This window comes from Prenolepis imparis, unplaced genomic scaffold (genome assembly GCF_030444845.1).
Source record: "Prenolepis imparis isolate NDT839.2.m4 unplaced genomic scaffold, iyPreImpa1.0 SCAF_3, whole genome shotgun sequence".
In the NCBI taxonomy this organism is placed as follows: domain Eukaryota; kingdom Metazoa; phylum Arthropoda; class Insecta; order Hymenoptera; family Formicidae; genus Prenolepis; species Prenolepis imparis.
Window position 1 is genome coordinate 2,992,905 of NW_028141161.1, and position 26,387 is coordinate 3,019,291.

General features: G+C 44.4%; 2 protein-coding genes across 2 annotated transcripts; both read left to right on the forward strand.

Moving 5' to 3' along the window:
* Positions 1 to 8,237: 8,237 nt before the first annotated feature.
* Positions 8,238 to 14,845, forward strand: LOC145934254 (uncharacterized). The gene is made up of 3 exons (XM_083034620.1): positions 8,238 to 8,479; positions 12,752 to 13,802; positions 13,904 to 14,845. Exons 1-3 carry the CDS (start codon positions 8,238 to 8,240, stop codon positions 14,843 to 14,845), a joined length of 2,235 nt encoding a protein of 744 aa, XP_082890746.1.
* Positions 14,846 to 14,850: 5 nt separating this feature from the next.
* Positions 14,851 to 17,619, forward strand: LOC145934255 (uncharacterized). The gene is made up of 2 exons (XM_083034621.1): positions 14,851 to 15,684; positions 15,895 to 17,619. Exons 1-2 carry the CDS (start codon positions 14,851 to 14,853, stop codon positions 17,617 to 17,619), a joined length of 2,559 nt encoding a protein of 852 aa, XP_082890747.1.
* Positions 17,620 to 26,387: the final 8,768 nt, after the last annotated feature.

Here is a 26,387-nt window from a genome sequence, read left to right on the forward strand (position 1 = left end):
TCTGAGGTCCTTCGTTTTCGGTGGCTTGGCGCTGCGGCGGCCCGAGAGTGGGAGACGCTCGGTGTGGCGGGGGCGTTTCCCCGTAGTGGGAAGTTCCTAGACGTTACGCAGCGCCTCTCTTAGTCACTAGGCTGAGTTAGGCATCATGGCCGGCACTGGCGCGCTTTTCAAACAGCGCTTAGAGGACTTAGAATTTATTTCATGTGAAAGTAAAAATTTTATGTGACCGGACGTGACAATAAGGACAAGTGGCTCAGCTTCACCAACTATACCAGGAAAGAACGGCTTCCTTTTGTCGTATACGCTGACCTCGAATGTATACTGACAAAGACGGATAAGAAGGAAGAAGAAAAGAATTTATATCAACATCACCAAGTATTCAGTATAGCATATTATGTACATTGCTCATATGACGATTCATTATCCGAGTATTATTCTCGGCGTAGTGTAGATTGCGTTTCGTGGTTTTTCGAACAACTACAATATTTAGCGATACGCGTAAAGAATATTTTGGCAACTAACGTCCCCATGGTAAATTTAACATCAGACGAGTGGGAAAAATTTCATAGCGCGACACATTGTCATATATGTGAGAAACCATTCACGCAAGATGACGATACACGCGTACGCGATCATTGTCATCTGACCGGGCGGTACAGAGGTCCAGCACACTCAAATTGCAACTTAAATTATAAAAACTCTTTTTGTATTCCAATAGTATTTCATAATTTATCCGGTTACGACTCACATTTCATAATTAAGGAAATAGCTACAGCGTTCGAAGGGGGAATCGAATTACTTCCAATAACTAAAGAAAAATATATATCATTTACAAAAAATGTTCAAATTACCGAAGACAAATCCAGAAATATTAAATTACGTTTTATCGATTCATATAAATTTCTCAATACTAGTCTCGATAAATTGGCATCATTTCTAAGTAAAGATAAACTCAAAAATTTACAATTGAAATTTCAAAATTTATCCACTCACAATTTCGAATTATTGACGCGAAAAGGTGTCTTTCCGCACGAGTACATTGACTGTGTGGACAAGCTGCAGGACACGCGTTTACCGCCGCGCGAATCGTTTTATAGTTCCTTGACCGGTGACACTGTATCAGAGAGCGATTACGCGCACGCTGAGAACGTCTGGAATCGATTCTCCCTTCGAACTCTAGGCGAATATAGCGACTTATATTTAAAAACTGATGTCTTGTTATTAGCAGATATTTTTGAAAATTTCCGCGACACTTGCATCGAGAGTTATGGGCTCGACCCTGCGTATTATTATACTCTCTCCGGGTATACGTGGGACGCGATGCTAAAACATACAAATATTACGTTTGAATTGCTTACCGATATCGACATGGTTATGTTTATAGAACGGGGTATACGCGGTGGTCTAAGTCAATGTTCAAACAGATATGCACACGCTAATAACAAGTACATGCAGTCATATGATCCATCGAAACCATCGTCGTACCTTATGTACTTCGATGTAAATAATTTGTATGGATGGGCAATATGTCAACCATTGCCTTATGCTGATTTTCAATGGGTCGATGACACGTCTAGTTTCAATTTATCATCTATCGCGCTCGATTCGCCTACAGGCTACATCCTTGAAGTAGATTTAGAATATCCACAATGTCTTCACGATGCGCACACTGACCTACCGTTTTGCCCGACACGCGACAAGCCACCAGGCAAGCGGGAAGATAAGCTGCTCGCGACATTATATGATAAAAAGCGTTACGTAATACACTACCGCAACCTGCAGCAATGTATGCGTCACGGTCTTCAAGTTACAAAAATACATCGCATATTACAATTCGCACAATCTCCATGGCCTCGAAATTATATCGAACTTAATACACAATTTAGAATGCAAGCAAAAAATGATTTCGAAAAAAATTTATACAAATTGATGAATAATGCAGTATTCGGCAAAACGATGGAAAATGTGCGTAATCGTGTTGATGTAAAACTCATCACACAATGGGAAGGGAGATACGGTGCAGAGGCAATGATTGCGAAACCAAATTTTCACAGCAGTAGCATCTTTTCGGAAAATTTAATTGCCATAGAATTACGTAAACTCGAAGTAAAATTTTATAAACCAATATATGTCGGTATGTGCATACTCGACATTTCGAAGACATGTTTATACGAATTTCATCATGAATACATGTCACCACTGTATCGAAATAAATGTCGGGTAATGTACACCGACACAGACAGCCTAATATACCACATCGAATGCGAAGACGTATATGAGAATATAAAGCGCGACGTAAGCAAATTTGATACGAGCGATTACACTGTGGACAATGCGTACGGTATACCGCTTGTGAATAAAAAGGTGCCAGGTCTAATGAAAGATGAAAATAACGGTACGATAATGACTGAATTTGTAGGACTTAGAGCAAAAATGTATGCATTACGAGTGGATGGTAAGAAAGATACCAAAAAAGTAAAAGGTGTCAAGAGTAACGTTGTCGCGAGAACGATAACGTTTGATGATTACACGCGGTGTTTGAATGAAGAGATTGAAATGACACGTAGTCAATCATGTATAAGATCGAAATTGCATGAAGTATACACCATTCGCGAGACGAAAATTGCTCTAAGTCCACACGATGACAAGCGGTATATCATACCTGAAACCACTGATACATTGCCATGGGGACATTATAAAATACCTTTGTAAATAATATTTGTTGTAATATATTTTGTATAAATATGTATATTATATGTATATTTGTATTTATAAAATTATTAGATAAATATATTGTAAAATAAACAGTGTACAAATATTTTAAATAAATGTTTATAATAAATTATTTTTATGAATCCATGAGTTGTGAGATTTATCCAGTCCCAACCATTTCACATAAACATCATCGCCTTTTTTCCGCAAAACCTTTTCCACGAGATATACATCGGGATTTGCAACATGATGTAGCTCATACTCATAGAATCCTCCGGCGACGGAATTTCCGCGCAAATCTTCAAGTATATATGTCGCAGGATTAGTTTTCTGCACTTTGATAATTTTAAATATTTCAGTAGTCCAATTTGGTGTAAAACCTTATTCGAAGACGGTCTTGAATTTACTCACGCGTACCTGACAGCCTACTTTGAATCTTGCCGGAGCAACAATTTTTATGTTACTGTATACCGTATTTAAAAGTTTTTCGGCAATCTCCGGAGTAACATCGATAGGTTTCATACCGATAGTGCGATGTTTTCGCGCATTGTACTCTGCAACGAGTCGCGACAGCGCGTCGATCCACTTGTAATTACCATTAAGTGTAAACATTTTCCACATATTGTTCTTTAAAGTACGATTAAATCGTTCCACTATTGAAGCTTTCATAACAGAATACGTCGAGTAATGATTGATGTTGTGTTTTTTTACGAGTTTCTGCACATTTGCATTGTAAAATTCTTTTCCTCTATCGGTTTGTATGTTTCTCGGACATCTCTTGCTATCTCGAATTATCTCAGCGATAGCGTCAGCTGTTTCGCGTCCGCTCTTATTCTTGAGCGGTAGGGTCCATGCATACTTGCTCAACACATCGATGTCGGTGAGTATGTAATTGTATCCTTTGTTGACTCTTGCATAAGGACGCATCTCGACCACGTCAGCTTGCCACAGGTCGTCGTATCCATGTACTATGACACTACGCGGAAAATTTCTTCTCGCTGGAGCGTGCAATTCCTCCACAAGTAGCTGCTTTTCAGAGGTGTTTGATCGAGGAATATTTGTAATAATGTGATATAATTTTCACGTACAGTTCTTTATGTATCTTTTGATGTAGTCTGCGTTACAGCCATTTTATCCAGCGTCAATAATAGCGCCTGCATATTTCTTTCAATCCTGATTATTTTTTTCTCAATTTCTTTCTGTTGATCTCTCAAAAGCTTGATACTCGCTTCGACATATCGTTTGTCGGCTGCATCATTATCATCTTCCGGTTGCGCTACACGTCGTATCTTGCGCGACCTTGCGTCATAGCCGGAGGCTGTTAGACACAGAGTATTATCGCGCACGTAATTTCTTAGTAATCCATCCCATTGATAATATGAATTATTATTCGACGTTCCAAGTGATAATCCAAATTTAATAATCGACATTTCGATACCACTAATATTGACAGACTGACTCGTATCGTGGATGTATAACTTATTTTATAATAATACCGGCTTCGTAAAGTTCCTCGATAATCGATAATATTTCATTGCTGTGGGCGTTGTTGCCGGCTTGACGTGAAGCTTCGAGCAATCGCAGACGATCTACCAACTCGTTGGGATCATTCCAATGCACGTAATCAATCTTATTATTGTTTAAGATCATAGCATGCGGTATACTTTTCCAGATTTTTTATCAGAGAATAATGGTGCGATTATATATTTATATTTGTATCCCTTGTTATCTAATACAGGCTGATTCACATTACCATTTCGTCTGTGAGCATTTGTTCTTATTAATATACTTTTATAGTTTTGCAAGTCATTCATATATATATTTCATCGTCGGGAATTCTCTTGAAAACCAACTCGTAAAGACCTGCTGTTCCAACGTATTTTGATCCATCGATAATTATATTATCATTTTTATCCACATCGAAATTTTTATTACCGAGCGTCATTCCTTTGTCGATAAATTTAACACCGTATACGTAATCAATCTTGGAATTTTTATCTTGACTCAATATAGCTGCCACATATTTTTGAGCAAGTGGACCCAGGTGATTTCGCAATGAATTTTGACCATCGGATGTTTGTAATGAATGTTGAATTGATGTCACAAGCGATTGAGGTGAAGTCTCGAAAATATCCTCGATAGATGTCTTATCATGCAATAATTGCCTTGGCTGTACATCTTGTATCGGAGTAGAAGTAGTTGCATCCAATAATTGTTGCATTCGCCTGCTTTTGATTCGCTTTGGAGTAGAAGTTATACCGCTCAATGATATATTTGATCGCTTTGTTTTAAACTCTTTTTTCTCTCCGAGCATACTCAATGGTTCAATCTTTTCTTCACCAGACTCAACACCAACTGTATTTTCAACAAGCTGTTTCAGAGGTTCAGAGATTGGTTTAAAATGCCTCTCCAATGCATCGTCCTCCTCCATTTTACCAGTTTTCAAGAAACGATATTTTTTACGGATTGAATCGCTCGTTTTCGCAATCTCTAATACAATCTTTTCACGATCGTTATTCATCATGTTGCAATTTAGTTGCTCGATCAATGCGTCGAAAGCGACTTTGCGGTATTGCAAATTCATTAAATCCTTTTCTGTATCGTCCATTAGTCAGCGGACTGTCCTTGTCAATCGCTGCGAATCCATATTTATGTTGCCAACATTTCTGACAAAATGCACGAAAATTATTGTAAGACATATCTGTATTTACGTGATCGTTGTACACATGTTTCAAGTTTGTCCCATCTTGTTTAAATAAAATTAATAAGTTTGCATTGTCACGTACAAGATGCTTGGGTATCTTGGCATACGTTTGACAAAGATAGAAACAGTCGACGCTCGAGTGTCGCCCCATTGCAAAGTACTCTCTTATCGTATCTTGCTTGTCACATGCCACGTCATCAAAGATAAAAATGGAATTCGGAAGCGCCTCACTCGGTGGAATGACATCGCTATTATTAGAGAATGTAAAATAACCAATTTCTTCTATCGGTGATAACAAATTTTCCAAATATCGATATTTCGGTTGTTGAAGCGATTTCGAGTATACGTACACGTTCTCGAAGCAAACGCCGTGCGGGCTTTCTATCAAACTAATCAATGCGTTAGTTTTACCACAATTCCAAGGACCGCAAATGATTCCACGTATAGTATTCGGCAGTATGTTTCCATGTCTGCGTATTTCTTTATCCGACATCAACCGTGTTTTATCGTCGAAATTTGTAACTTTGATTATCGTCGATTGCTGAACGAACCGCATGTTTTCTCTCGAATGAATGAATGAGTCATGGAGAGTGTCACGTCCGGTCACATAAAATTTTTACTTTCACATGAAATAAATTCTAAGTCCTCTAAGCGCTGTTTGAAAAGCGCGCCAGTGCCGGCCATGATGCCTAACTCAGCCTAGTGACTAAGAGAGGCGCTGCGTAACGTCTAGGAACTTCCCACTATGGGGAAACGCCCCCGCCACACCGAGCGTCTCCCACTCTCGGGCCGCCGCAGCGCCAAGCCACCGAAAACAAAGGACCTCAGAGCGGTCCCAAAATCCAGCAGATCACATCGCGACTCCGACTAGAGCAGTCATACCTTGAACGCTCTCCTAATTCTAAATCTAATTCAATTCTAACATTCTAACTCTAATATTATAAGTCCTAACTCTAGTATTAAAACTTTAACTTTAGTTAACTTTGTATCGTGTAGTATTAATTTAGAATAAAAGTGTGTGTTTCATTTATAATAATTCTCCACATTTATTTTAAACAATTCCAATTCCAATTTCACGCGTTTCCAATATAATATTTTGCTTTAATATTATTACTATCTAATATTACGATTTTAGTATTTCTAAAATATTCTAAAACGAGTTCTTCCAATCTGCACGTGTAGTGAAAATCTATTATATAAATAATTTTCTTAGTGGAATCCAAGCTGCGACTTAGAGAGGACGAACCGCTCGTCGCTGCCGCACGATTTTACTTTTCTAATAATTTCTGAATTCTGCTGTGACTACTTTGAGAGGACGAACCGCTCGTAGTTACGCACTGGAACAATAACCGACAGTGAGGACCGCCGCACGTCGACTTATTGTAAAAGTGACGCAATATTCAGAATGTTTTATATTATAAATCATTATGCCTAAGACACGCCGTGCAGGCAGGAAAAACCAATTTCGCCGTTTAACCGCGCAACTCTACTATCCAGCATCATCGAGTGAATATTCAAATCTCATCGGCACCTACTATCATAACGACTCGGAATACGATAATTTATTTGACGGAACCGCGCCGTTCGCTGTTAATAATAAAGACGTTAAACTGAGAAAGTGGCCAGTGCAATTGACTCCAATCGAAATCGAGAACCCTCGTATTCCGAGAGACGACATCCCGGACAACGATCCTCGTCGCACCCGGTACTTGCAAATCAGGGCGGACATCCTGCACACCCATTACAACGCGCCTATTCCAGAGCATCGGGGAACCACTGTCCACCCCCTAGAGATCAACTAAGGTAAGTCTCAACAATTATAAACAATTGAAATAAATAATAAAATTCAACACTAAGATTCTAATACTAAGGGATAAGACTATTTGCCGTCACAAATAGCCAAATTATCGAAATAATTTCAAACACATACGTGCGTGTATAATTATTGTTTAAACATATTTAAAATTAATATTTTCTACGAAATTTGAAATATAACTTTACACGTGGTCTCTAGAATATTCGTAAAGACTCTTGGAAAACTGCGTTTTCCAAGGGCCATAAAAGTGAAACTCTGTTTTTTGCCTAGGGTCATAAAACTGACCCTTAAACCCTTGATAAAAAAAAAGGGGTCTCGACGATTTCTCTTTTGCAAACTAAGCTAACGTAGCACACTCAATGAATATTCTAGAATTCCGAATAAAATAACGCGAACGTTTTATTCATTTATTTAATTCCATTTACTTAAATAATTTACCCATGTGCCCAATAAGGCCTCAGTACCTCAGCGCCCCGTACATCTTGCCTCTTCCCGAAGAGGAAGAAGAGCCTATTGAACAGGGAACCCCTTACTGCCAAATATCAGTCGGGTTTATTAATAAAGAAACAAATGCCGCCCTTTGTGTAGACTGCCATATGCGTTTACGCGGTACTGCTCGAAACGAATGGTTGAACATTGCCAAACATTTGCTCGTAATCGGTAACTTACCAACCGGAATACTTTGCTCAGCGTGTAACTTCCATCGACTGTCGGTAACTTGCGACCCTCAACGTTCGATTGTGGTTTCAATTTTAAATATTATTCATATGCTTATTCTCATCATGGAATCTTTGTCTCGGACCATCTGTTTTCTTATCTCATGTACTGAGTAAGCGTTTGAGCTAATTCTTATGTCATACATCCCCTACTCTTTTTAACGTCAGCGGTTCTGTCTCCGCGATGTTCATCATAAAGTTTTTAGCGTTTGACGTGTTAGCATCTTAAACAGTTATGGAATTTATTGGAGAGAGAGTGCGCCATGACGATCGACCCAGGTGGGTCGATATGATATTCCGTGACGATCGACCCATGTATCATGACTTATGGTACGAGTCGGTGCGTGAGGTGGTGGCTGCTAGGTGGTTGCGGATAGGTCGGGAGTTTGACCGATACTATAATGACCTGCTGTGGGGCGACATAGAGGAAGAGGTCCCTGATGGCGAATGGTATGATGTGTGCTGCCTTCGTCAGTTGTTCGGGGAGGAACCTTATCCTCCCGAACATGTTCTGGAGCCATTATGGGCCTAGTAAGTATTTCTTTTCAATTATAAATTATTAAAATAATAAATTGATTAATAAAATAAATAATAATATATTTAATAAAAATTTCTGTCATGTAGGAGTTCCGCCCTGCCGTCTCGCAGCCACCGCCCCACCGCCACCTCGCAGCCACCACCTCACGCACCGCCTCGTACCATAAGTCATGATACATGGATCGATCGTCATGGAATATCATATCGACCCATGTGGTTCGATCATCATGGCGCTGCTTTATATATTTTATATGTATATATTTTAAATTTTAAATTCACACCACACATACACACACATACACACACAAACATTTTGTAAAATACACACACACACAGTTATAAATAAAAATTACTTTAAAAAAAAAAATGTATTTATTTTAGAATAAGTCCTCTCCCCTTCCTCCTATTAAAATCTTATTAATTAAAATTACTGTAAATATTATTAAAAAAAGTCTCTCTCGCGTCCGCCTCTCGCGCTATCGTTCGCTGCATCAGCTCTCGCGCTCTCCATCGCCGCATCGTCACGCAACATCTCTCTCTCGCTCTTGTGATATCTCTCTCGCGTGCACCTCGCGCTCTCCTTCACTGCATCAGCTCTCGCGCTCTCCTTCGCGTCATCTCGCTACCTCTCCTCATCTCGCGCTATCTCTCTTGCTCTTGCATATACGCCTCGCTGCAACACCTCGCGCTCTCAATCGCCGCATCATCTCGCTACCGCTATCTCTCTTTCGCGAACGTCTCTCTCGCGACATCTCTCTCTCTCGCGTTCGCCTCGCGCTATCCTTCACATTCCTCTCTCACCGCGGACCTCTTACCCAAAAAGTTTCATGCGGTCTTTCGCGGATTCCCCTCTCCCCGCAGACCCCTCACCAACAAAGCTTCATGCGGTCTTTCGCGGACGCCTCCCCCTCCCCGCGGACCCCTCGCGGACCCGTCACCTAAATCGTGGACGCTTTCCCCTCCCGCGGACCCCTCGCGGATCCTAACCTCGCGGACGCCTCCCCCTCCCCGCGGACCCCTCGCGGACCCGTCACCTAAATCGCAGACGCTTCCCCCTCCCCGCGGCCCCCTCACGGACCCTAACCTCGCGGACGCCTCCCCCTCCCCGCGGACCCCTCGCGGACCAGGCACCAAAATCGCGGACGCTTCCCCCTCCCCGCGGCCGCCTCCCCCTCCCCGCGTGACGTCATCCCCCCCCCCCCGCGTGACGTCATTCACCCCTCCCCACGTGACGTCATCCCCCCACCCCGCGTGACGTCATCCCCCCTCCCCGCGTGACGTCATTTCCCCGCGCCCTGGGTCCTCCCCCTCATTGCCCCTGAGTTAGAATCGGCATAGTATTACTACTACCGATTACGAGCAAATGTTCAACCATTCGTTTCGAGCAGTACCGCATAAGCGCATGTGGCAGTCTACACAAAGGGCGGCATTTGTTTCTTTATTAATAAACCCGACTGATATTTGGCAGTAAGGGGTTCCCTGTTCAATAGGCTCTTCTTCCTCTTCGGGAAGAGGCAAGATGTACGGGGCGGTGAGGTACTGAGGCCTTATTGGGCACATGGGTAAATTATTTAAGTAAATGGAATTAAATAGATGAATAAAACGTTCGCGTTATTTTATTCGGAATTCTAGAATATTCATTGAGTGTGCTACGTTAGCTTAGTTTGCAAAAGAGAAAACGTCGAGACCCCTTTTTTTTTATCAAGGGTCTAAGGGTCAGTTTTATGACCCTAGGCAAAAAACAGAGTTTCACTTTTATGGCCCTTGGAAAACGCAGTTTTCCAAGAGTCTTTACGAATATTCTAGAGACCACGTGTAAAGTTATATTTCAAATTTCGTAGAAAATATTAATTTTAAATATGTTTAAACAATAATTATACACGCACGTATGTGTTTGAAATTATTTCGATAATTTGGCTATTTGTGACGGCAAATAGTCTTATCCCTTAGTATTAGAATCTTAGCGTTGAATTTTATTATTTATTTCAATTGTTTATAATTGTTGAGACTTACCTTAGTTGATCTCTAGGGGGTGGACAGTGGTTCCCCGATGCTCTGGAATAGGCGCGTCGTAATGGGTGTGCAGGATGTCCGCCCTGATTTGCAAGTACCGGGTGCGACGAGGATCGTTGTCCGGGATGTCGTCTCTCGGAATACGAGGGTTCTCGATTTCGATTGGAGTCAATTGCACTGGCCACTTTCTCAGTTTAACGTCTTTATTATTAACAGCGAACGGCGCGGTTCCGTCAAATAAATTATCGTACTCTGAGTCGTTATGATAGTAGGTGCCGATGAGATTTGAATATTCACTCGATGATGCTGGATAGTAGAGTCGCGCGGTTAAATGGCGAAGTTGGTTTTTCCTGCCTGCACGGCGTTTAGGCATAATGATTTATAATATAAAACATTCTGAATATTGCGTCACTTTTACAATAAGTCGACGTGCGGCGGTCCCTACTGTCGGTTATTGTTCCAGTGCGTAACTACGAGCGGTTCGTCCTCTCAAAGTAGTCATAACAGAATTCAGAAATTATAAGGAAAGTGATATCGTGCGGCAGCGACGAGCGATTCGTCCTTTCTAAGTCGCAGTTAGGATTTCATTAAGAAAATTATTCATATAATAGATTTTCACTACACGTGCAGATTGGAAGAACTCGTTTTAGGAATATTTTAGAAATACCAAAATCGTAATATTAGAATAGTAACAATAATGGAGAAAATATTATATTAGAAACGCGTGGTATTGGAATTTGTTTAAAATAAATGTGGAGAATTATTATAAATGAAACACACACTTTTATTCTAAATTAACACTACACGAACAAAAGTTAACTAAAGTTAAAGTTTTAATGCTAGAGTTAGGACTTATAATATTAGAGTTAAAATGTTAGAATTGAATTAGATTTAGAATTAGGAGAGCGTTCAAGGTATGATTGCTCTAGTCGGAGTCGCGATGTGATCTGCCGGATTTTGGGACCGCTCTGAGGTCCTTCGTTTTCGGCGGCTCGGCGCTGCGGCGGCCCGAGAGTGGGAGATGCTCGGTGTGGCGGGGGCGTTTCCGTGGTAGGAAGTTCCTAAACGTTACGCAACGCCTCTCTTAGTCACTAGGCTGAGTTAATCATCATGGCCGGCACTGGCGCGCTTTTCAAACAGCGCTTAGGGAACTTAGAATTTATTTCATGTAAAGTAAAAATTTTATGTGACCGAACGTGACAGAATTCAGCAAATATACCGAGAATGTTTGTTTTCGCGACACGTGTCTCATCGATACTGGTCCACGTATGACTATCGAAAGACTGGGAGTAGCCCAAAAATATATATATAACCGCTCGCAAATTCATCAGAGATTCATTCATTCATTCAATAATTCAATCAATCAATCGATTCATTATTATCATCAAAATTGTTAAATTCAGAAAGATCATATATACAGATAGAATAGAATATTTATATCGATTTCTAGATACGATTCGCATTATACAAGATTATTAAACAGTTATACTTATACTTACAGTGATACTTATAAAATATATATACGTGTTATAATAAAAATTATAGTAATATTTATAACTTATTTATTCACAAATCTGCAATTATCCCGCGTCCACGAAATATTATCGTAAGTATTTACAACATATCTAATTCATTCTCAAAGTGAACATTCTAATTAACTATTCAACCGAAATTTAATCTTATACTAACAAGTGAAATGATTTAACTCATCTAACAAATACGTTCGAATTATAAATTAATTATTAACACTGTACGCTAACACGACACGACTCCGCGACACTCGAATCTCTTCGGCGTCCGTCGATACTCGCATCGTTTTACTGTCGCTCCACTCGTCGAGCACTCTCCTTATTGCATGATATTGTTAACCTGAAATTAACCACAAGTTCAACTGATACATATATTTATATATATATCTTAATTATTATTTAAGACGATTTTATACGTATCTGAAAACAATTCGGTCTTCCATTAATATATTTTTATCCCATCTACCGCGCGCCTCTCGCAGGGCGTCGTACTGCTCCTATCCTTCTGAGCGCCTCCGAAAGGGCGAGCTATCCTTGACTTAAGCTCCTTATCTATACCCATCTCTCGGAGAGCGCCTCCGTAAGAATATCCCAATAATCGGTAGGCGCACCGAGAGACTGTAAGGCACCAAGCGATTCCTTAACCGTCGAAAGTAGCTTCTTGAGATCTGAGCTCGATTTTTGAGTGAGCGGTTTTAACTCGAAGATACGATTCTAAATCCAGCCTCATGCAGATTCGTGAACCGCTTCTCGAGAAAATCGAAGATCCGAATGATTCTATTCAAAGTAAGAATTCGCACTCTGGATCGTGTCGCGCGCTTCCAAAAATCACTCTACCTAAATTCTCCGGTGATTATCACGATTGGCCGTCGTTTCGCGATTTATTCCATTCGATGGTTGGCTCAAACCGGGATATTTCATGCGTCGAAAAACTTCACTACCTTAAGGCTCAAACATCCGGAGAAGCAGCTCGGTATCTCGCAAACATTTCGGTGACAGCCGAGAATTTCTCGCGCGCTTGGCAAGCTCTGACTTCTCGATACGAGAATCGGCGCATCCTAGTATCAACGTATTTAGATCGCATCTTCGAGTTAAAGCCGCTCAATCAAAAATCGAGCTCAGATCTCAAGAAGCTACTTTCGACGGTTAAGGAATCGCTTGGTGCCTTGCAGTCTCTCGGTGCGCCTACCGATTATTGGGATATTCTTACGGTCTACATTGTCACTCGACGTCTCGACGCACATACGTTGGAAAGCTGGGAGCTCGAGCAAGGAAACTCCAATGAACTCGCTACCTTCGATCAGCTCGAACTATTTCTTGAGGGACGTATTCGGGCACTAGAAATGGTCCAGTCTCGCATTTCAAAACCACAGCTCACAGCATCAAACTCGAACGCGAAAACAAAGTCAGCAGCTCGGTCTCATGCCATCGTGACGAGTGGATCAATGTGCACCTTCTGCAGCGCCGCACATTACATCGCGTCGTGCTCGGAGTTTGGTTCAAAGCCGCTCAACGAACGACAGGATTTCGTTCACCGTAAGAACTTGTGTTTCAATTGTCTGGGATCTCATCGTCTGGTCGAGTGTCGCACCGTCAAGAGATGTCGACATTGTAAAGGTCAGCATCACACGTTGCTTCATCGAAATGCCTCTTCGTCATCCATTGCAACCACTTCAACGAACTCCTCCACGGCGTCCTGCGCTTCATCATCGGGTACATTCACCACCCCGGCTGTGCATTCGCATCACGCTGCCGTTTTATGCGAGCGTCCGCAAGTTCTCCTTGCAACCGCTTGCATGACGCTAGTTGCCGAGAATGGAGAGGACATTAAGATTCGAGCCTCCTTGATCAAGGCTCAGAAGTCTCTCTTATTCAGGAATCGTTGCCCATCATAAGCGTCGGCTCCCAAAAGGTTGGATCAACTCGCGGGGTTGTAGCTTTTCGCCTTCGATCATGCATCAATCCACTTATCGAAGTCAACGTCTCGGCATTTGTTCTGCCTCGGGTCACTGGTCGCATTCCGATCCAAAAGGTAGTGACGACATCATGGACTCATCTCGCCAATTTACCATTGGCCGATCCAAATTTCGCTGTACCCGGTAGTATCGACATCATTTTGGGCGCTGATGTTTATGGATCACTGCTGTGCGGATCCATTAAGCGAGGACCATCGAACGCTCCCGTCGCTCAAGAAACATCTGTCGGATGGATCATTTCCGGACCTGTGGGCTCTTCAGCATCTGCATCTCACTCGACATCTTTCTCCATCCAAACCATCGACACCGTCAATCTTCATGATCAGTTGCAAAGATTCTGGCTTCAAGAAGAAGTCACTTCGTCAACATCTAAACATCTCATTCCAGACGAACTTGAATGCGAAGATCACTTCTCGAAGACTCACTCTCGCGACAGCACCGGACGGTACATTGTACGCTTGCCATTTCGGTCAACGCACCAGCAGCTAGGAGAGTCCCGAGCTTCTGCAGCTCGTCTCCTCATGACGGCTCAACATAAAATTCAACGCAACCCGTCATTCGGAAAGCTGTACATCGAATTCATGACGGAATACGAGACCTTGGGACACATGCGACGAGCATCGACGACCAGCAGGATTTCTCCAGTCTACCTTCCGCATCATGGAGTTCTTCGCGACTCCAGTTCCACGACAAAATTGCGAGTTGTGTTTAACGGCTCCTCAAAGACCTCGTCCGGCGCTTCACTCAATGACTGTCTTCACGCCGGACCAAAGCTGCAACAAATCTTGATGCCGTCCTTCTCCGCTGGCGCACTCACGCCTTTGTCTTCGCCACCGACATAATAAAAATGTATCGGCAGATCGTGATTCACGAGGAAGATCGAGATTTCCAACGCATCTTATGGAGGGACGTCGGAGAGCCTCAAGAGTTCCAGCTCAATACGGTGACCTACGGCCTCACTTGCGCACCGTATCTCGCACTTCGCGTCATTCAACAGCTCGCCGACGATGAAGAACATACTCTTCCGCAAGCGGCTAAGATCTTACGGCAGGAAACGTATGTCGACGACATCCTTTCAGGTGCAGACACTCCGCAAGAAGCAACTAATAAAGCTCTTCAGTTAATTCAACTCCTCAGGGCGGGCGGCTTTCAGCTACAAAAGTGGACAGCCAACGAGGACTCTATCCTCTCAGGTATTTCGACGACTTCCAACCCGTCATCCGCTCGAGAACTTTCGACAGAAGCTCGAACTCTCGGCCTCACGTGGATTCCAGCGAACGACACCTTCACATTTCGCGTGAGCCTGTCAGAGTCTCCTCGTACGCTCACAAAACGATCTACGCTGTCTCGCATCGTTCAAATTTTTGACCCTCTCGGATGGCTCGCACCGGTCACCATCGTGGGAAAAATATTCATCCAACGACTCTGGACATCGCAAATCGGATGGGACGATCCACTACCTCCATCTCTCGCTCATGAGTGGGTCATCTTCGACGAGAGCTTGAAGAGCGTTTCTGACTTCTCAATTCCGCGATGGATTGGCACTTCTCAATCTGCATCAGGCGTGGAAATCCACGGATTCTCCGATGCTTCTCAAGACGCACTCGGAGCTGTCATCTACGTCAGAACCTTCCACGAATACGCCGATGCCAAGATTGTGCTTCTCGCCGCTAAGAGCAAGGTCGCTCCAATCAAGCGACAAACAATTCCTCGACTGGAGCTCTCGGCTGCCGTCTTGCTGACTCGACTTCTCGCTCGAATTCGAGATAATCTCGAACTTCACCACGTGCCTATCCACCTGTGGACCGACTCAACCATCAGCCTTGCGTGGATCAAAGGACATCCGTCGAAGTGGAAGGAGTAAGTATCCAATCCAGTGGCCGCTGTCCAGGAGCTAGTTCCCGATGCTCGCTGGCATCATGTCGCTGGAGTAGATAACCCGGCGGACTGTCTGTCTCGTGGAGTCTCTCCTCATCAACTGCAGCATCATCATCTCTGGTGGCATGGTCCGTCGTGGCTTCAAGGTCTCTCTGTTGGATGGCCGTCAGGAGTGCCTCCCGTCGACCAATCAGCCGACCTTGAAGAGCGTCCGCAGAAATCTTTACACATTTCGCTGGTAAGCACCCCACCTGATTACTGGGATCTCATAGATCGATTTTCGCAGCTAAAATCGCTCCTCCGGACCACGGCATGGATTGTGCGAGCAACTGCCCACTTCAAGGGCATCGAGTGTCCTTCCTCTTCGACGCTCACCGCAGACGAGATCCTCCACGCCCGAACGTTCTGGGTGAAAGCCACGCAAGAGGCTTATTTCGGTCGGGAACTGGAACTCTGCTCTAAGAAGGCTGGTCTCCCTCGGTCACATCCACTTCTAAAGCTCTCACCATTCACCGATTCTGAGGGCATTCTTCGCGTCGGACGACGCCTCAAAAATTCACTGTTGGATGCGGACAGTAAACATCCTGCTATCTTGCCTCGTGACTCTCCTCTATCACGTCTCATCATTTCAGATCTGCACCAACAGACGCTTCATGGAGGAGTGCAGGTCGTCCTGGCGACATTGCGGCAGCAGTTCTGGATCCTCGGCGGTCGTTCTCCAGTCAGTGCCTTCATCCGTCGCTGCGTCCGATGCGTTAGACACCGAGCGGTCACCGCCAGCGAGATGATGGGCTCTCTTCCAACTCCGCGCGTGACACCAACGCGCCCCTTCTTAAATTCCGGAGTGGATTATGCCGGTCCGTTTAATCTCCGCACTTGGCGTGGACGTGCTGGCCGCACCTACAAAGGCTACCTCGTAGTCTTCGTGTGCTTCGCCACATCAGCGGTCCACCTGGAACTCGCCACGGACTACTCCACGCAGGGATTCATCGCCGCATACCTACGATTTATCAGCCGACGCGGCCGATGCAGCACTCTCGCAAGCGATTGCGGCACAAATTTTGTTGGCGCCGATGCGGAACTCCGTCGCATGTTCCATTCCGCGTCCGACGAAGTCGCAGAGCTCGCTAATCTCCTCGCCGCCGACGGCACTACGTGGAGGTTTAATCCTCCCTCCGCTCCACACTTCGGTGGTAAATGGGAGGCCGCCGTGAAATCAGCAAAATTTCATCTTCGACGCGTTCTCGGCGAGTCCGCACTCACCTACGAAGAGTTCAGTACTTTGCTCGCACAAATCGAGGCCGTGTTGAATTCGCGACCGCTTTGCGCTCTCTCCGATGATCCCGCCGACGTCAACGCGTTAACACCCGCGCATTTTCTCGTCGGCGAGTCTTTAATCATCATTCCGGACGTATCCTTAGCAGACACGCCGATTTCGCGATTGTCACGTTGGCAACTTCTTCGCAACATGCTCGAACGATTCTGGCATCGATGGTCAACCGAGTATCTACAGCGGCAAACTCGTAATAAATGGCAACAATCGTCAAACTCGATTTCAATCGGTTCTCTCGTATTGATTTCCGACGAGCGATTTCCACCGTCAAAGTGGCCGTTAGCGCGAGTAACTGCGATCCATCCTGGTTCTGACGGTCGAATACGCGTCGTTACCGTACGAACCGCTACTTCAGAATTGAAAAGACCGATCGTCAAACTATCCCCGCTCCCAATTGAGGCATAAATCGTGCAACACGGTTTTTGTCAAATTGCTACTGAATTAGTTCGCGTCTTCTGCCATTTACGTCATTCGTTCTTCGTACATCTTTGTATTATTTCGATGCATTACAATCATTCTCTCAGCTGTAAATACTGTATTCATTCGGTTAATGTCTATCTGCTCTGTATATAGTAATTACAAAAACATTATTTTCTATTTCAGTGGCGTTCGTCACGCCCCTGAGGCGAGCGGTAATGTTAAAACATTTTCCATTTAATTATGTATTCGATTTAAAACCGATTAGTCTGTTATCTTGTCTGCGTTTCTGTTATTGTCTGTATTTCGAGATTATCGATTTCTCGAGAAAACCATGCATTGGCTCAGTTTCTCGACGAACTCTGTTTACATTTTTTCGCGCCTCGCGCGTTTTACCGCGCGTCTCGCCAGGCCTCGAAGCTGTCGAATCAGCTGTTATAATAACAGTTTCGCGACGAGTCCTTGACACACATATATTCGGTAAAATAAGTTCAGTTCGCTACAGACCGTTCAAGCTTACACGCCTGTCGCTTTCTCGAGTATAATTACTCTCTCTATTCGTCGCGAGCGATTTAATTGTTATCGCTTCCTTTCTGTGTTTTACTTTAAAATAAAATACGATTTGTTTCAACGAATCTCCTTAATTCAAACACGCGCTTCCTATTACTATCCGTTTTATCACGCGTTTCGAAATTCTCTAAACACATTAATATATTTTTATCCCATCTACCGCGCGCCTCTCGCAGGGCGTCGTACTGCTCCTATCCTTCTGAGCGCCTCCGAAAGGGCGAGCTATCCTTGACTTAAGCTCCTTATCTGTACCCATCTCTCGGAGAGCGCCTCAATAAGGGTGAACTTCTATCTATTCACAAGGTCACGCCTCTCTCAGGGCGATACGCACATCCATCTTAACCTGTAATTAATGAAAGACTTAATCAATTAACACTATTTAAGAATTAATAGGAATAACGGTAGAAAGGCAAATCACAAACGCGCAATTAATCTCAACCAAAATACCTGTATAATAATTATACAGAAGAATAAACATATTTACATAATTTGAAACGTTAGCATTATTTTCTTATCACAAACAGTAACATAGTAAATAAGAGATAGAATTTTATTACTCACATTTCCTTCAAGTAGAATAATACTGGCACCGAGACCGAAGCGTGCGTATTAATTTACATTCATAATAATTATATCGTCCTGATACGTCGCGTTGTCCTCATTAGTCCTGACCACGCGTGTTTACCGCTCGGTCCGCGAGCCAGGCTTATTATCGCGTACCACAGTAGAGTAACGCAAGAACGCGTCAAAAATCTCCCATCAGGACGTCACACGTGCCCAATAAGGCCTCGGTACCTCACCGCCCCGCACATCTTGCCTCTTCCCGAAGTGGAAGAAGAGCTTATTGAACAAAGAACCCCTTACTGCCAAATATCAGTCGGGTTTATTAATAAAGAAACAAATGCCGCCCTTTGCGTAGATTGCCATATGCGCTTACGCGGTACTGCTCGAAACGAATTGAATATTGCTAAACATTTGCTCGTAATCGGTAACTTACCGGAATAATATGCTCAGTGTGTAACTTCCATCGACTGTCGGTAACTCGCGACCCTCAACTCCACTGTTACCGTTGTCAGATAGCTCATCTACGGTACATCAACGGCGAAGAAACCTTTCGTATCGACACCGATGGTAACATCGTGATTACAATTTTCCACTCCGTCGATGATTCCCTCGAACGTTTTCAGGATTATATTCGATAATATCCCCATACTCCGGTGTAACATTTGCAACTCCCTCGTACGAATCCTAAGGCGACACCCTCCCCTCCGCAAGACTTTGCGCGTAACCTTGGCGGAACACCTTTCGTCGTGGGTATCCCCGGAAAAGTTTTCCGAAATACGACGTTGTTCAGCGCGATAGTCCGAGCACGTGGACCGCGATAATTATTTCTCGCGAATTTCACGCCGCGACTGCGCCCCGGACGTAACAAATTGGTGACAGCGGTGGGATAGAAAAATTCCGTAATATGGTTGGCACGCGCGGGAATAAGGGGGATAAGGAAGATTCAGTAGAAAGGGAGAACGCAGGCAAAGAACTAACCGAATCGGAGTTAGCAGGGATACAAGCGAAACTTAAACAAAAGGAAACCGAGATAACCGAAACTCAAAATAGACTTAGGACGAAAGAAACTCAGCTAAAAGACAGAGAAAATAGTTTGAGAGACGAAGCCATCTTCTTGGCAGATCAGCGGAAGAAACAGGATAAAAGAGGTCGCGAAATAGAACTCCTCCAGGAGAAAATGCAAAAGAACTCAGATGTTCACGCCCAAGGCGCCGCCCTTGAGGATATGACCGCGCTTAGAAACGACCTTCTCGCTGAAATGGACGAGTTGCGTCGGGAAGTGTTCCGTTTACGCCAAGGGACTAGTCCGTCTATTCGACTTTCCGGACAACTCTTGACACCACTCGACGAATCCGGCGGACGTATCGAATCGCCTCCCGTACAATCCCATCTCCCTAAGGTCTTTTCGCGAGGCAACAGAATCCGTGGCTACTTTCGATGGGTATAACGTATCGCTAGGACAATTTACCCGGGCATGCCGTCGCGCGAGAGAAATAATCCCTTCAAGTTCGAAACGCAATCTTACCAAGCTTTTGGTCAACAAACCCCGCGGACGCGCCTACTATGCCGTCGAGGACGATTCAGTAGCGTTACACAATTGATCGACTTATTAAACATCGCTTTTGGCTCCGCAAAAACTATCGACCAATATAAAGGGGAACTCAGTACCGTGTATTTAAGACCCCAAGAACATATGCTTGATTACGTCAGTCGCGTTAAAGACCTCCGATCCGCGATCCTTGATGTTGAACGCCGCGTGACAGGACGCGTAGACGACGACACGACGTTAAAAATCAACGAACTAACAGCGCGTTCATTCTGCGAAGGGTTGCCTTTACAATATAGATTACAAATGGATAGACGCCTCTACTCCGCCCCGTCCGAGGCATTTGCTAAGGCAAAAGAGCTCGCAAAAAGAGAAGAGCTGGGTCGGAACCGATATAAGACGCGTGATCGCCGCGGACCAGAACCGTCGCGTAACGAACACACTCGTCGAATATACCCCCAGACAGCACCCCGCAACGAAACTTATTTTCGCAATCGCTACCCGAATAATACGCTACGTAGCAATCCAGTCAGACCCCCCGTAACGCGAGAGAGAGAGGAGCGCCCAAAATACAACGATAGACGACAAACGTATAATAACACGAATGTTAATACGAACGCTCCTATTCGCCATAACGACCGTCCCAACAAATGGTGCCGTTACTGCAAGAACAGCGGCCACGAAATCGAAGAATGCCGGAAACGCGAGTATAATAACAACTTGCAAAGGAACGAGCCGGGAAACGCGCTGAGCCCCGCGAGAAGGTCGGGTACACCTCACCAAGGGGCTCCCCCTCAAACGACCCGCCCGGTAAATTTAGTCGAAGGGACGAGTGCCGAGAAGCCAGAATCGCAACTCTAAATCTACAAGGGCATTCGCACACGCCCACCGTCGCGTTAGTCGCTGACGGGCTTTTGCACGAAACAACATTCATGATAGGTACAGGGGCCGCCCCTAATCTAATTAAAATCCGAAACTTACATCCCGAGACGAAAATTCAACAACACGACACGTTGTACCTTAGCGGTATAACAAACGGAAAGATAAAAACCCTCGTGTCCGCCGAAATTCTTTACATGGGACATCCTCTCTACGTCCACACGGTGTCAAACAATTTTCCAATTCCTCAAGAAGGGATCCTAGGATCCGATTTTCTTAGAGATGCTAGTAGTATCGATTTTAGAGATCGGTCAGTACACTGGCAAAATATTCGAATTCCTTTTTCCCAACGCGAAACCGTAGTAGTGCCTGCCTCATCGCGCTCGACATTCTATGTCAATATAAAAAATCTCGACATCGCAGTTGGATACATTCTGCGTCTTAGCGTCTGCGAGAACGTATTCCTCGGAGAAGTGATAGTCACTAATCGAAATGGGAAAGCATACCTTCACGTTATTAACGCTAGCGACACCGACCGCGAGTTAGTAATCCCGACGATAGATCTACAAGAGATCGACCAAATTTCCGCCGAACGCGAGAACGATATTCCAATCGTAAAGAGCAAGGTGTTCACCATATCCCCTCTCGCAACAGACGGACATACTCAAGACCGAGCCACTGCCGTCCGAGAGCTTCTCCGATTAGAACACCTAAGAAGAAGAGCCAACACACGTTACCGACTTGATACGAACACATAACGATATTAGTCTACCGGACGAGATGTTAGATTACACAGACAAAATGTCTCACAAAATCCCAACAACCGACGACCAACCGATCCACACTAAACAGTACCGATTCCCGCCGATCCACAAGGACGAGATAAACAAGCAGATTAGAGAATTATTAGACAACGACGTAGTAAAACCCTCGGAGTCTCCCTACAATTCGCCCCTGTGGATCGTCCCTAAAAAGCCTGATTCAAAGGGAAACAAGCGTTGGAGAATGGTCGTCGACTATCGAGCGTTAAACGAAAAAACAATAGACGATGCGTACCCGCTACCAAATATAACCGAAATCCTCGACCAGTTAGGGAGCGCAAAATACTTCAGCGTGTTCGACCTCGCATCCGGTTTCCACCAAATACCGATGCATGAGTCGCACGCGCAAAAGACGGCTTTTTCAACACCTCATGGGCATTACGAATTCAAACGAATGCCATTCGGTTTAAAGAATGCCCCAGCGACGTTTCAGCGACTCATGGACCAGGTTCTATGCGGATTACAGGGAACTGAACTTTTTGTATATCTCGATGATATAGTATTGTACGCGAGCTCATTACGTGAACACGAAATCAAATTCAACAAACTGGCCGAAAGATTGCGTAGGGCTAACTTAAAACTCCAACCAGATAAATGCGAGTTCCTACGTAAAGAGGTCGGGTACCTAGGTCACATAATCAGTGACGAAGGAGTAAAACCAGATCCGTCTAAGTTGCTCGCGGTTAAAGAATTCCCCAGACCCCGGCATGCAAAGAACATAAAACAGTTCCTCGGTCTGTCCGGCTATTATCGTAGGTTCATCCCAGAGTTCTCTAAAATCGCACGACCTCTTACCGACTTATTAAAGAAGGACAAACCATTTATCTGGAGGGATGAACAAGAAAAAGCCTTTGCGAAACTCCGCGACGCACTATGTTCTTAACCCATCCTCCAATTTCCCGATTTCACGCGACCTTTCGTCGTTACAACAGACGCTTCAGGGTACGCGGTCGGAGGAGTCCTGAGTCAGGGAGAAATCGGTAAAGATCTGCCCATTGCATACACATCTCGATTACTAAACAACGCAGAAAAAAACTACTACGACAATTGAAAAGGAGTCATTAGCCATCGTGTACTGCGTCAATTACTTCCGACCCTATATATATGGACGGAAGTTCACGCTAGTCACGGATCACAGACCGCTGGTATGAATATACATTCCGTAACAGATCCTACCTCACGACTCATCCGATGGCGCCTTAAACTCGCGGAATACGAATATAACGTAGTGTACAAACCAGGTAAAATCAACAATAAAGCCGACGCACTCTCCCGAAATCTTATTCCATCTAACTCTTTAGCTAAACTAAACGAAATAGAACATATTCTACCCCTCGAAGAGACTCGAGAGCTCTCCAGCTCAGAAGAATCATTATTCAATTTTAAAAGAAAGAAAACCGAAGAAGCGCCTCGAGAAACCGAGGAAGCGCCGCAACGAGCGGAAAACGATAACATAGACGATCCGCCGAACCCGCGATCTTCTAGCGAAACCGAAACTAATGACGAATCGGGCGAAACAAGCAAGGCCGAGAGCGACAACAGTTCCGACCTTAGCGTCGACGCCTCGATTTTCGACAACATAAACGAACCATTCATTCAAGGAACTAGAATGGGACCACAAGTGGTACCGATTCCAGATAATTTCTCTACGCGAAAAGATAACCTTGTTATCTTCGTCACACAAGGCGTACCAGTCGACCGCGGAGCTCACACACTCCGAGAAAGTAAATCCTTGCCTATGATTAGAGGAGCAGCTCTAGCCAGGGCAAGAATAAACTGCGATGGGAATCGCCAAATTATATCGCTTGTCATTAAAGAACGCGAATCGGGAGCTACGGAAAGAGAAACACTAAAAGAATCATTTCGATCGCTTTTAGACGTCGTCAGGGAATTGGAGCTGTCGTCTATCTCGATAACCAGAGGCGACATCGATAATGTCCCTTGGGATACCGTGTACTCGTTGCTAACGCGCGTCTTAAGCGAAACCAATGTAAAAATATTCATTTGTAGGAATGAAATCTCCATCCCACCGGAGGACGAGAGAGAAAATATCATCGCCGAAAACCACAACTCGGTGATTGGCGGCCATAAAGGTATTTCCAAAACATATCAACGTATGAAAAAGCTCTACCAATGGAACGGCATGAAAACCGATATCCAAACGTTCATCAAAAATTGCCGCCCTTGCCAATTAAAGAAACTGGTCCGCGTAAAGACCAGACAACCCATGATATTAACGGATACACCTGACGCGGCCTTCGACAAAGTCTCGATGGACATCATGGGTCCATTACCCGTTATGCGAACTAACAACATGTATATACTCACTGTACAAGACCTCCTAACTAAGTATTCTTTAGCGATCCCTTTGCAACATGCAAACGCGATCAATGTAGCAGATGCATTCACGAATGAATTAATATGCGTTTTCGGAGCACCGAAAGCTATATTAACGGATCAGGGATCGCATTTTCTAAATAGCCTAATGCGTAATATAGCGAAGAAATTTAGAATTAAACTCTTTAAAACTACGGCCTATAGGCCGCAATCTAATGGCTCAATAGAGCGCTCCCACCACGTTTTGTGGGAATACCTAAAACAGTACGTAGATAAAAATAACGAGTGGGATATATATCTAAAATTAGCATCATTCTCCTATAATACGAGCGTACATGAGGGGACGCGATACACCCCTCACGAGTTAGTCTTCGGGAGGATAGCCAGGGCACCTTCCAGCAACCCTGACGTCACCGACGTTGCGGACGAAAGCTATGCTAACTATCTCACAACTCTTTTTAACAAATTAACAGACATCCAGGCTATCGCCCGCGAAAACCTAATTGCCGCTAAACAAAGATAAAAAATTTATTATGACCGTAGAGTTAAAACTCGACAGTTCAGAGCAGGAGACTATGTATATTTGTTGAAAGAACCGAGCAAAGGAAAATTGGGCGACCAATACACGGGTCCTTATAAAATAATTAATCTTTTAGGAAATCATAATGTTAAGTTAGCTATAAGTAGAATTAAAACAAGAATTGTACACGAGGATAAATTAAAGGCCTCGCCGCATCGGGCTCCCACCGAGGAAGACCCCCACTCCGAACCAGACGACTATATCTTGGATGCCCCGGCGGAGGACCGGCCAGTAGTCGACAAACCCCAGTAGAATGAAGACCTACGTAACCATCTTAGCTATAACCGTACTGTTAGCCTCAACCTCAAACGGGCTAATAGGCTATGATTGCGGTGGCCGCGGTTTAAATATCACTACGCTCTCCCTATTGGACATAGAAGAATGCAAAGTCGACGACATCGAGCCAAAGAAGGAAGAGGTCTACGTACAATTGCTACAGTTGAGCGAATTCGAGCACACATCTGGAATCCAGTGCAAAATTGAAGTCGACCGAACTGTCTATTACTGTGGGATGCACTCACACATATCTGCCGTACATAACGGCAGACGCGAATACATTCACGAAACATCAGCCGATACTTGCAGAAAACTGCACGAAACGGGAACCATCTCCTTAGGATTAAACGGGCATCTCTCCGACATTAAACCAAACGCTACCAACCTGCGCGCAGTAACATTCGCAGGTTCCGTAAAGACCGACGGAGGATGTAGCGGGACTCAATACAGCGATCCGTACGGCACCTGGGATAACGCAATCGTCCAAGCCTCGATACGGATCACTACCCGGAAGCTGGAGTTACCCGTTAAACACAACACCAACGAGGTGATACTCCCCTCAGGTGTTCGCTGCCCCGTGACAACAGGAGAATGCAACGACGCAGACGGAGCCTCCACATACTGGTCGGTGTTACCTGCCGACAATTGCCATTTCGGCCGATACGATGTCCTATACGAAGGATTGGCACATCGCTTATCACCGAAATCATCGCAAGAGGACTCCCCAACGGTCTACACGGTAACGACACAAGATACCACGTTCGCGCTGGCACGCACAACCGAGACAAACGTCTGCGGATATAAACTCCTGCGAACTGAGCACCCCAAGCTCTGCGTTCTCGAAACGCAGCCAGGACGCTTGTTCAAAGGTCGTTCAAAAATCAGAATCGACAATCTTGATATTTTCTCGTACGTAAACTCCAAGTTTATTTACGTAGAAAAACACCTCAGAACACAGCTATCACAACTATACAGAGACATAATGGAACAGAAATGCGCCCTGAAGAGACAAATCCTGCTCAACGCTCTCTCCCTTGCAAGCATTGCACCGGACGAGATGGCGCACAGAATCATGAAATCGCCAGGGTACACCGCCATTACAGCCGGCGAGGTTATCCACCTCATCAAATGCGTACCTGTCGAATGCCGAATACGACCCGTCGACAATTGCTATAACGAGCTT